At 33.2% G+C, this 11,796-nt stretch overlaps 1 protein-coding gene and 1 long non-coding RNA gene across 2 annotated transcripts; both read left to right on the forward strand.

The window, feature by feature from the left end:
• The first annotated feature begins 8,027 nt into the window (after nucleotides 1-8,027).
• On the forward strand, nucleotides 8,028-8,717 carry LOC149156678 (coniferyl alcohol acyltransferase-like). Its single transcript, XM_089444832.1, has one exon. The coding sequence runs from the start codon at nucleotides 8,028-8,030 to the stop codon at nucleotides 8,715-8,717; it is 690 nt and encodes a 229-aa protein (XP_089300958.1).
• Nucleotides 8,718-10,115: 1,398 nt separating this feature from the next.
• LOC149156679 (uncharacterized) lies at nucleotides 10,116-11,356 on the forward strand. Its single transcript, XR_016263417.1, has 2 exons — nucleotides 10,116-10,654; nucleotides 11,279-11,356. It is a non-coding gene; the product is annotated as an uncharacterized LOC149156679 (long non-coding RNA).
• The last annotated feature ends 440 nt before the right edge of the window (nucleotides 11,357-11,796 follow it).

The raw sequence follows: 11,796 nt of genomic DNA on the forward strand, positions 1-11,796 counted from the left end.
AATATGAATAATTTTTGTTGATTAGGCTTTGAAGATTGTATGGGTATATTCTGTTGTTTGGAATAGGATGAGTAGGAAAATGCATTATCACATTAGCATGAAGACTTTTATCCCAACATCCACTTTTGTATTGGAAATTTTTTTGGTGCATGGAACACTTCATAAACCACATAGAAATTGTTGTCAACGTGATTATTAGACACACACATCTATTATTTTTGTATTTTTTTGTTACATGATTATATTCATAATAATGTGGTGTGAAATCCTCAAAGTTGGATTGTCCATTCTATAAAAAAAAGAATAATCAACCATAATGCTAATGACCAAACACATTCATATACTTACATGCAGATATGAATGCAAATATGAGACATTGTGTGCTTCATGTAGTGATGGCACAAATTTTCATTAGTTATCCTGGTTTAAAAAAAGAAAATTTGATGTAAGGCTTTAAAAATGGTAGTCTAAAAATTGATGTACCACACATTACCCTGATAGACCAAAATTTTATATGAGCTTGATGAATAAGCAAGGTTAGATGTAATACTTGCAATTTAGATTGAAATTCTCAAGTCTAAGCTGTATTAACATTGCGGGGATGAGAAACCATGTAAGATTATATTGGAACAAATAATTATGCAATAGAGAGTAATGCAATGAAATGAAAACAAATAATATATTGATTATTTAAATAAGTAAGAAAGGGTATACCCTCAATTGGTTTTTTTTATGAGGCCTACATATTGAGTATTAGAAACTACATGCAATTAAGTGCGATGTTATAACACAGTGTTAATGAGATATCAAATTAGATAACATATATATCCTTCAAATTGAGGTAAGAGAAGCCTCAATTACTAAATGCCTCGACATAAGAGGAGTAAAGCATATAACTAGCTTTAGGAAGAATAATTGATATGAAAGTTATGCATATATGATGGTGGTGAATAAGTGATTTTTAAAGTATGGTTATTAAAATTTGATGGATTTTAGAGATATGGCCATCATATAATTTTACTGATATTAAAATTATATTATGATTTGTATAATTGCTATGCAAAGACCTATGTTAATAAAATACAAACTAATTCTGATAAAGATAGTCCAATCAATGACATAACCTAATAAAATTTGTACTCCTAGAGATCTTAAAAAAGGATGGAAGATAAAGGAAAGAAACAAGGATCTTCCCAAAGATCATGGGGAAAAGTCAAAGATAAAATATATAGAGGGAACCTATATAAACAGGGAAAATTTTAAGGATGGAATTTTATTTTAATGTTTAGAAAACCTTGGCGAATCTCACTAGTTCATAATATCCAATATGTAAAATGTTTAACAATGTTTTTGTAGAAATATTCAAATTCATAATAATTTTATGCAATCTCTATATAAAATTTCTGTGATTTTTACAGTAAAACCATTTTATACCATAAATTTTGGGCGAATAATTTTTAGAAAAAATGGAAATTAGTGAATATTTTTTTTTGAAAAAGCATGGAAAATTAGCCCAGTTGCGAATATTAGCCCCTAAAATTTTCCTTGTATATAAATCACCGAAATAAAGCACATAGCATTCTATAAACATTAACCAGAGGTGATGGTTAATTGATTTCCATCCTAGAACAGTTTTTGAAGGTCTATTAAAATTGTATCTATTCAGGAAGTTCCCCTGAAAAAAATACAGGTCTCTATATGTGGTATGAGATTATGTAATTTTAGAATTGTCTTTCAATATTTTAATATTTTGTGTTAATCTACGTGTGATGATGCGGTTCATTTTGGATATGGTCTTGCCGCTAGTTGAGCCGTTAATACACCTTATTGGGAAGCTGCTTCAAATATAAACTATTGAATGGAACTAGGTCTTACCAGGTTATTATTCAATATGCATATTTAATGTGATATGCATAGTTTCGAAACTACAAGTTTCTTTTGAGTAAAGAAATATCTCAATAATTATAACTAAGAGATGTAAGAGGCATCTAGATTGAACTAGGGTCATAACTATGAAGTGTATGCACAAATGTAATACAACTCGTTGTCTACATGATAATGTGTGACTTAATAAGAAGGTCAATGGGGCTGGCACCAAATTGTACATCTGGTGTAAGTACATAGTAGGAGTGTAAACGCATCTCCTAGTGCTTCTTGATTAGTAGCAATAAGGAAGTATTAAATGCAAGTTCAAGTTCACTCAAATTCCAATATGTAAATTATTGTGATTCAAGGTATGCAACCTCAAAATTCACATTGATGTGCATATCCGTCCAGATAAAGATGGGGTTCTATTAATGTCTCACAAATAGGAACCTTTCAAATCTGCACCAGGAAGAAGATGCTTCTAGTAGAATGATTGTAGATCTTACAAATGTATGTCTTGATGGAAGTGATAAGATTAAAATGATTTGTGTGTATATATAAACTTTATATGACAAACAGATTGATATGGTGGTGTTGATGCACTTGAATTAAAAATAGAGTAATTCAAATGGAGCCTAATGACTAGTAAGAAGTAAAATCAATTCGGAATATGACTAATCCAAATTAATAAACCAATATTTATTAAACCTGAAGTTTTCACATTAATATAGCCTATGATAATGAAAGGATCTTAGGCTGGTAGTAAAATAATGCACACATTAAGTGAAATGGAACATATAAAATTTTCTAGATGAGGAAGAAAGAGGATAACAAATCATGCAACAACTTGTTTCTAAATTAAGAAGATGATGGCAAAAGTGGCACTAGTATTTAGGATTGTTGTGCACCAAAGATATTGGGTATCTAATAAATGGACAACCATATAATATGAAATGCATATTGTAACAATATTTCGTATCCAACAATATTGAAGAAGTCTTCTTGTCTAATTGCATTAATAGTGTTGTCTGGTTCTGAATAGGACAACATAACAAGTATTGCATAAACAACATAGGAATTCATGTTAATAAATTTGATAACTGATAAATGAGTTATATTCTTGTTTTCAAGGGTGAATTAATGATAAAATGAGGTGTTAACATGTAAATACCCTAGGATCACACCCTGGTACACATAGTGCCTAAAAACATAGAGGGTGTGGAATTGAAAACATTGTAACTTTCATTTATAACTCATGTATGGGAAATCTACGTATTTGGATACTATTTGTTCAATGGGTTTAAACGTACAGTAAATTATTCATGGCCAACAAGATGTTGGAAGAAGTGTAAAAAGAGCAACAATAAGCCATATGACATGATTAGTTAAGTATGGATTACTTTTAAGTAACAAACGATCATTTTCTTGGTTAAAGATAAAGTTAAGGTTGTAGAGTTTTATTATGCATCTATCTTATCATTTGCTGAAAATTTCATGCAACGAAAATATACATGAAAAGGGTTAGCTAAGTAAAGGCACTTGAATACTTTGACATAAAAAAATTCAGTTATACTCTGGTTGCATAATTCCTTATTCCCTAATCGACAAACCAAACATGGTTTGATTGGACTTGCCTAAAGGTAAGATGAATAGTTGAAGGAATTGTTAGGAAAATACTGACATGGTTGGAAACATGTGGATGAAGTATATGTCATGCAGGTGATGCTATGGACATCGATATGGTGTAAAAGTTGTACATGTGGTACTGTGTACAAGCGGTACATATGGTACCAATATGGATACATGTATTGCATGATAATATGTGACATGTATAGATGCGTCTAATACACAGTATGTGAAGGTGCACATGAAGATACTAGGTGATTTCCTAGTAAGGCAACCGATCTAGAGTATGTTCAGAGGCATGATAAAAGTGGAAACTAAGAATTGGTATGGGAAACTAAGGATAATAATATGTGTTTTGCTTCAGTCTTAGTATACATATGACATATGGTTCCACTTGTGATGGTTACATATGGGTTACAATTTTGATGGTTATGTTTGAGCTAATCTGATATGATATTTTATACATGATGATTAGTAAAATGTGCTAGTTGACTTGTTGTGACTAATGCAGGGAAACTGTACGAAGCAAGTGCTCGACAAGAACACAAAGGCTTTGGAAGAATGCATGGTAAGAACATGCATTTCTTCAAACAAAATGAACATGAGGAATTATATTTAAATGGAGGGCAATATAACCTGTAGTTACTCAAATAATATTACTGTATATCAAGTTATGATATTAACTATGGTAAACAAAGTTGAGTTTTTGCATCTAAAATCTCTCACAAAATTGATTCAAACAAATGTTACAGGTAGTGATGGAAGGAGATGTGCTCCTTTGTAACTGATATATATCAAAAGATCTGTGTTAGATGGAAAGGTCATGGGAGCCTGTAAATTCAAAGGCAATTGCCTATGAAGGACGAAATAATATTGTAAGATCCAGTAATACATTGAGGACAGTGTAAATTTAAGGGGGGAAGTATGTAACACACCTCCATTGTATGTAAAAATTTGCTAACATAAGCTAAGAAATGCTAGGTCTGATGTGTAACAAAAAAACTAAATACTTTATTATTAAATAAAATATTTTAATCACTTGGAAAAGCGAGACACCAAGAGATGAGATTCTTGCCAAATCCCATTGATGAATGGGAAGGGATAATTATTTCATGATAAGACTTCTAGATCCAATTCTAGATAAACTTAATGGATTGGAGATAAATATCCGTTAATCTACTTAGCTAAAGAAAGATGATAAGTTAAGAAAAACATAAAATCATTGTGGGAGATAAAGGCAAGCTTTTATGAGGAAAAGCCTCATGTAAGATAAAGGTGAGATTTTCTGGGAAAAGCCTAGGCAAATGGATAAAATGATCCATAAAAGAGGGACACCGCTAATGGAAACCATATCATGAAAGAGGGTGTTAAATACCCATGGAAGAGATCAACAAGAGGTAGTTGATCCATGGCAAGAACTCTCTGCTCGGGGGTGAACTGGTGAAAGATATTTATAGGTTGGCTGGCAGTGCTCCTTTATCCAAGTGACATTCTTTCCAACTACTCTTGTCTGAATCACTTGCATGGGATGTATTGTATGTTTACTCCTTCTTTTTATGTTGTTGAATCGTTCATCTCAGATGTATAGATGTATGTGTTATCTTTATGAGATAATTATATATGGATGCAGTGCATATCTTTTTCATCTAAATTTACTCACAATTAAATTTAGTGAAGGAACATAGTACGTCTCTAAACTTATGTGATATCTCTATTTTTATTGTGGCAAATATTTATGCATGAGACATTGATGTATGTGAAACAGTTATGGTTTAAGGCTTCAAATTGTATAACCTATGGTTCCGGTTATCTATGTTATACATTATGCACCACAAGAATTGCATCCAATGATGCTAGTTAGCTATTTATGCATTTTGCATAAGATTTATGTCAGTAATACTTTCGACTATGACAGTAGGATTATGATTATGATTCATGGCCATACTAGCTATAGTAGACTCAAGATAATATTCCATTAATGTTTGTGTTGAGTCATCAAAGAATCTTATTGGTTGCATGCCATGATTAATTCTTTTCTCCAAGTTGTAATTCATGCTTAAGGGTTGATTTGACATGTAAGCCTTAAAAATAAATCTAAAAGTCCACGTCATGGATTTAGTAAAGTATAGAAGGTGTTTGTAGTATTGTGCCTAGGGGGTATGGTTCATTACTTTTGATGTCGTCAAATATTTAAGAGTATGAGTATAGTTGCATGAATAATATTTGTTCATTTAATGATGAAATAATTATACTTGTAGCAACTATTGAATCTAAATTTAATCAAAGTAAATTTTATGGGAGCCTAGTAGGTAATTGCCAAATTGTGCCCAGGGGGTATGTGACAACTGGAAGATCATTTTCCTTTTGCTGAACTCCTTCCTCTACTTCTTAGGCTTTGTTTTCTAGCCAATTTCTCATTTGTTCTTAGGACTTCCTAGTAGGCATCCTCCATTGTCTTCAAGGGAAAGAGACCAATCTCATCTTAGATATCATACCTTAGTCCATTTATATATCTAGCCACCTTTCAACATCTTATTCTCACGCCAAACACATGTATTATCCTTAGAATTCAACCCTAACTTTTGCTTGGGTCTACTGCCTCATGGGCAATGTGGCGTACCTTGTGATTGGATAACTTGACCTTTGACCATCGAGAGTTCCTTAGTATTACAACTCCAACCATCATCCATGCTTTTCGTAGTTCCTTTCGGCCCTGATTCGTAAGGCGATGGGTTAGCTTAACAAAAATTTAGTCATTGCCTATTCTTCCAACCATTAGTATAACACTAAATAAGACATGCAATAAAATAGTAAACTCATAGTTCTATTATATTTTAGATTGTAGAAAATTACATACAAAATGTGATTTTTCATAGGCCTAGCCATTAACAACATATCTTTTCTCTTGTTTTATATCCCCATCCTAAACAAAATATCTCCATGGAGAAAAATGTTGTAGCAAACACCCTTGAAAGATTACTTCATATGTCCCCATTCTAGAAGAGTCAATACCACCTTATACTATGAGTTAACTACATCTATCTTCTAAAGACATTTTAACAAAATTAGCAAATTCTGATAACTTAAAATATCTTTAAAAAAACTATTTTCAATATTAAAAAAAAAGAGAATTTGGTGAAATACTCCTGCATAACGTTGTCTTTTCAAACTGCAATAGTTACTCATGGAAAATTATTAAATAAATTACGAAATATAATTAAACATTGGAAAGAAAAAATATCCCATAAACCCCAATTATTAAATAAATTACCAAATATAATTAAACATCCAAAGGAAAAAGAAAAAAAAAAAAATTCATATAAACCCCTCCAGCCACTCAAAAAAGATCATTAAGTAAATTCCAAAAATATTTAAACATCGAAACGAAAAAAATGTTTCTATTCTATATCCATATCTTTTCACTTGACGCACAATTATGAGTAGACCGCAGTGATTAATATCGGAGAGAAATATGGCACCACCCACCAACCATTGTGTTTGAAGTGACTCGATGGAACTTGTGAAGCTTCCAACGAAAAATTTGCCATCATAAATGGCCAAAAAATTGAAGTGACTCGATGGAACTTGTGAAGCTTCCAACGAAAAATTCGCGTCCAGAGCGTGTTTTTAATTCTCCATCACAAATGCCCAGGAATGGTTCCCACGAAAAAATCACGTGAAGATACTGACACAAACAGTTGAAGTAAAAAGTCATTTGGTTCCGTTCATCTATCTGGCTATTTCCATAATTAAATACGTTTAAAATAATTAGTTACTTATCATGATGATGATAGTTACGGATGAGGCGGAAAATTTTTTTGAAGATAAAGTTCAATTGAATTGTTTTGTTTGTTTTTTTCTTATAATTAAGTTTGTGATTCGTATTTATTTAGATAATTAAATTTATGAATAAATTTTATAAAAATATTTTATAAATATGTTTTAGAGATTTTAGTTTGGTTAGAAAAGTGTTGGAGTTAATGCTTACATTTCATATTTGAGAAATTGGTTTGTGATGGTTGAGAAATTTTCTCAATCACTCTCTCTAAATTAGGAATAAGTTGGATCTCAAAAACTCTATTTAATAGAGTGATCTGAATGTAATCTGTGTGTGAGTGTATTTGCACATACACCATTTGTGCATAATATATTATTAAGTTTCTGTGATTGTGTGAATTTAGCTGTTTTTATCATGGTATCAGAGCTGCTAAGATCTGAACCTGTGTTGTGAGGAGGTGCATTTGGATCCATTGTGCTGAAGGAAAATCATAGTTGCGATGTGCAGACTAGTGTGGAGCAGCGGTAGCTTGTTTTTACAGTCCGTGAGCTGAGCTTAGAGCGTATAATAGTGAGATCGGAGAGATTCGTTGCGCTGGGGTGAAATGACTACGAGAAGGGTTCATAGCTCATTTCAATTAATCTCTCTAAATCTGTAGAACTCTGAATTCGGCCAAATCGAGGGTTTAACTTCTGAAATCAGCCATTGTTTCAGGATATGATGGTTTAAGAATTGTGATATTTAGGGATCTGTCGATATGAATACAGTACCTATCATGGCTGGCTTTGTGATTAGAAAGCTGTTTGTTTTGTTTCCAACTACCCGGTGGGGATTGGTCACCCGGTCATGTTTCACAGGGAATCCATGTTTGGAATCTGATCGAAAGAGAAAGCCGAGGGTAAAAGCAGACCTACAGTGCGAATCAGAGCTATACTTTTCACTGACAATTCCTCCTGTTTCGGTGAGTCTTTTCTTATGTTATAAGCAGCCCACCTCCAGATCAGTATCCTCCTTTGCAGAGGAAGCTACCCATGATCTGAAAATTTCGTTATCAGAGGCATTGGCTTATTACTATGTTTTTGCTGGCCAAATGGTATGCAATACCTCTGGCGAGCCAGAACTGCTCTGCAACGACCAGGGTGTTGAATTCGTTCAAGCTGCTGCGAACATAGGACTTGCTGAGTTAGATTTCTACAATCCAGATAAAACCATTGAGGGGAAGCTCGTTCCAATGCTTTCAAATAACTCCGTATTTTCTAGCCAGGTAACAAAATTCAGTTGCGGAGGTATTATTATTGGGTGCACATTTGATCATAGGATTGCTGATGCATTTTCTACCAATATGTTTTTATTATCGTGGGCAAAGCTTACTCGAAAGGAGTCCATTGAAATGTTGACACCTAACTTTGATAGATCCGTATTTGGTGCATTTTCCGGGATTTATTAAACTCTTTTAATATAACTAGCAGTTCAACTATGTGTCTGATGCCAGTAGTTAAAGATCAAGTAGCAGTAAGGCTCAATATGGATGGTTGTCCAGATAGTATGGCAGTTGCGGATCTAGGGAAGGATCCCTCATTAGTGGTAGACGTGGTGGCTTCCTAATGAGGTTATGCAACAGATTGGGATGCTGTCCAGTAATTGACTTCGGGAGGTCCTTGATTCGGGAGTTGAGGAAGAGAACTCGGGAATCCAACTTGCCAACTACACCTTTCCGAGGGTTATGAGGCAACTTGATGGAGCTTCTACTGATAAGCTTGATTATTTTGTTATTTTCATGTAATGTAATCATTAAGGGGGGATGTTGGAGTTAATGCTTACATTCCTATTTGAGAAATTGGTTTGTGATGGTTGAGAAATTCTCTCAACCACTCTCTTTAAATTAGGAATAAGTTGGATCTCAAAAACTCTATTTAATAGAGTGATCTGAATGTAATCTGTGTGTGAGTGTATTTGCACATACACCATTTGTGCATAATATATGATTAAGTTTCTGTGATTGTGTGAATTTAGCTATTTTTATCAAAAAGTTTGGGTTAAATTGTATTTTTAAAGAATATAAGTTTACATTAAATTGAATTTTTATGTTATTTAAAATTTGTTTTTAAATTTATATATAAATTTATTTGACTAAAAAAAATTAAGACATTTAATTATATAGAATTTACAGGTTAAATTTGTTGTTGTAACAAATTCTATCCAATTTCGTACTCATAACTTAACCATTTGAATACGACTAAAAAAAATTTTAAACAAGTAATAAAACTCTATCGTATGATTCTAACCCATTCTTAACAAATTTTAAAATTAATTAAAAAACATAACGAATCCCTAACAAGTTTCAAAATTAATTAAAAAACATAACAAATCACTAACAAGTTTGGAGCAAAAATAATCACAAAACATAATCGAAAAAGTGCCAAACCCTAAAAAAGTTACGGGGGTTTCCAAATTCCAATTCTGAGTTTCAAAATTAATTAAAAAACACAACGAATCCCTAACAAGTTTCGAGCAAAATTAATCACAAAACATAATCGAAAAAGTGTCAAACCCTAATTTTTTTTTTTTTTTAACAAATTGCACGGATTTCCAAATTCCAATTCTGGGTCCATTGTGTTATGCTAAACCCAGTTACAACTTGCGGGTTTCCAAATTCCAATTCTGGGTCCGAAAAGTGGACGACTCTGCAGCCTTTTTTACTATCGTCTAATAATTGTACCTCAAAGGTGATGTTTTGTGTGCACACTGTTACGGAAAGTCAACTGATTAGCAATATGATTAATTTTAAGGGAAAATAATGCTAGGAAAGCTGTTCCCTACATAATATATTTCGAGTGGAATTGTTTTGCAGATAACAACGCTGGTGCTTGGAATCCAGAGAGGCCGTGCACATTTCACTGTGTTGCTTGCAAGATCAAGAAGAAATGTCCAGTGAAATGCGTGGTCGCTCCATATTTTCCGGTGCGTGATCCGATGAAGTTTGTTTGGTTAGGCAGAGTGTTCGGAAATGGCTATGTCATCAAATTACTCCAGGTATGTTCAATGAAATTCGTGCTCGCTCCTTACTTCTGAAACATATTTGTAGTAATTTGATGACATGGCCATTTCCGAACACTTTGTGTACCCAAAGAAACTTCAGGGATCGTCTGCTGGAAAATATGGAGCGAGCACCCGTTTCTCTGCACATTTCTTTCTCTTGATCTTGCAAGCAGGGCATGGAAATGTGGACGGCGTCTCTGTATTCTAACCATAGTGTTGTTTATCTGCAAAACAATCTACAGGAAATATATTCTGTAAATGTTGACGGCGTCTCTGGATTCTAAGCGTTAGTGCTGTTCACATCTGCAAAACAAATCCACAGGAAATATATTCTGTTGGTAACAGGTTTCTTAACATCTTTTTTTGTTTGGTTTGAAATTCATTATTTACCAGTTGCTTACCTTTCTGTCGCTGCGTATAGCCAAGTTTGAGGATGGAATAGAAATATTTTCAGTAATAAGTTTAATAAGTTATTTATAAAACATTTGTCATCAATTTTGCATTCCAACTATTATTCACTTTGCAGTGGAACATATCAGTGGTAATTTGATGGCATGACCATATACTTTCTGTACCCATATAAACTTCACGGGTCATCCGCTGAAAAATATTAGGGATTTATTTACGTTTACAAAATTGCTCAAAGGGATTTGGGGAAATCCATAAAGAAGTATGTTTCTTGCTATTAGGGGCTGAGGGTCATGCCCAAGGGAGGAGAAAACTCGGTCGGCCTTCCCCTGACCTTGTGGGACTTATTGTTAAAGTATGTGCAAAACAATATCAGATAAAGTCATTGTAATAGCTTTCTGGAATGCCTTGTTCACTTTGTTGGAGAGCACTAAGTAGGGTTTTTAACCTTGGTATAGGGTTTTCAAAGTCAGGCTACGTGTCAGTACAATCACAATCGCCTAACTTCTTGCGCCTCTGCATCAGTTTTTCTAATGAATTGTTTCTGTTATGGTTTTATAGGATCTTCCGACGGAGCAGCGAGATGATTCAGTAAGAAAACAAAAGATTTTACGGAGCAAGAGAAAATTTCGAGTTCCCGTATATCACTGTGGAGGAGTAATCAATTATCTCCATAAAAAAATTGCAGGCGTACAATCGCAGTTAGTTTCCACAAAGGCAGAGCTGCAATCCCAATTGGCTTTTACCAAAGCAGAGCTCCTTGACATTAACCAGAGACATGCGAATCACTGGAGGGTCATTACAAAATATCATGAAGGTTCGGGGTGTTGATTACATGTTTCTATGCAATGCAAAAATATGGTCAGTTGCGAGGGATAACCTTAAAACTGTCTTTTTGTCATATGCAAAATTAGAAATAGCACAAGCATGTTTACTAATGTGTTAATGTTCTGATAAATATATAATTTTTTTTAAATTAATGCTTATAAGATAATTACTAGTATAAATCAAGGCCGTATTTGTTAAATTATGGTATTTTATAATGTTTTTAAGTAAATTAGACAAAGTAATTTTGTATA

This window comes from Pinus tabuliformis, chromosome 9, assembly GCF_031772625.1.
Source record: "Pinus tabuliformis cultivar Carrire ecotype Pingquan chromosome 9, CPIR1, whole genome shotgun sequence".
NCBI classification, from domain to species: Eukaryota; Viridiplantae; Streptophyta; class Pinopsida; order Pinales; family Pinaceae; genus Pinus; species Pinus tabuliformis.

What these genes read in the sequence shown, in the direction of transcription:
- LOC149156678 (XM_089444832.1), top strand. Translation starts at nt 8,028, where the DNA reads ATGAATACAGTACCTATCATGGCTGGCTTTGTGATTAGAAAGCTGTTT.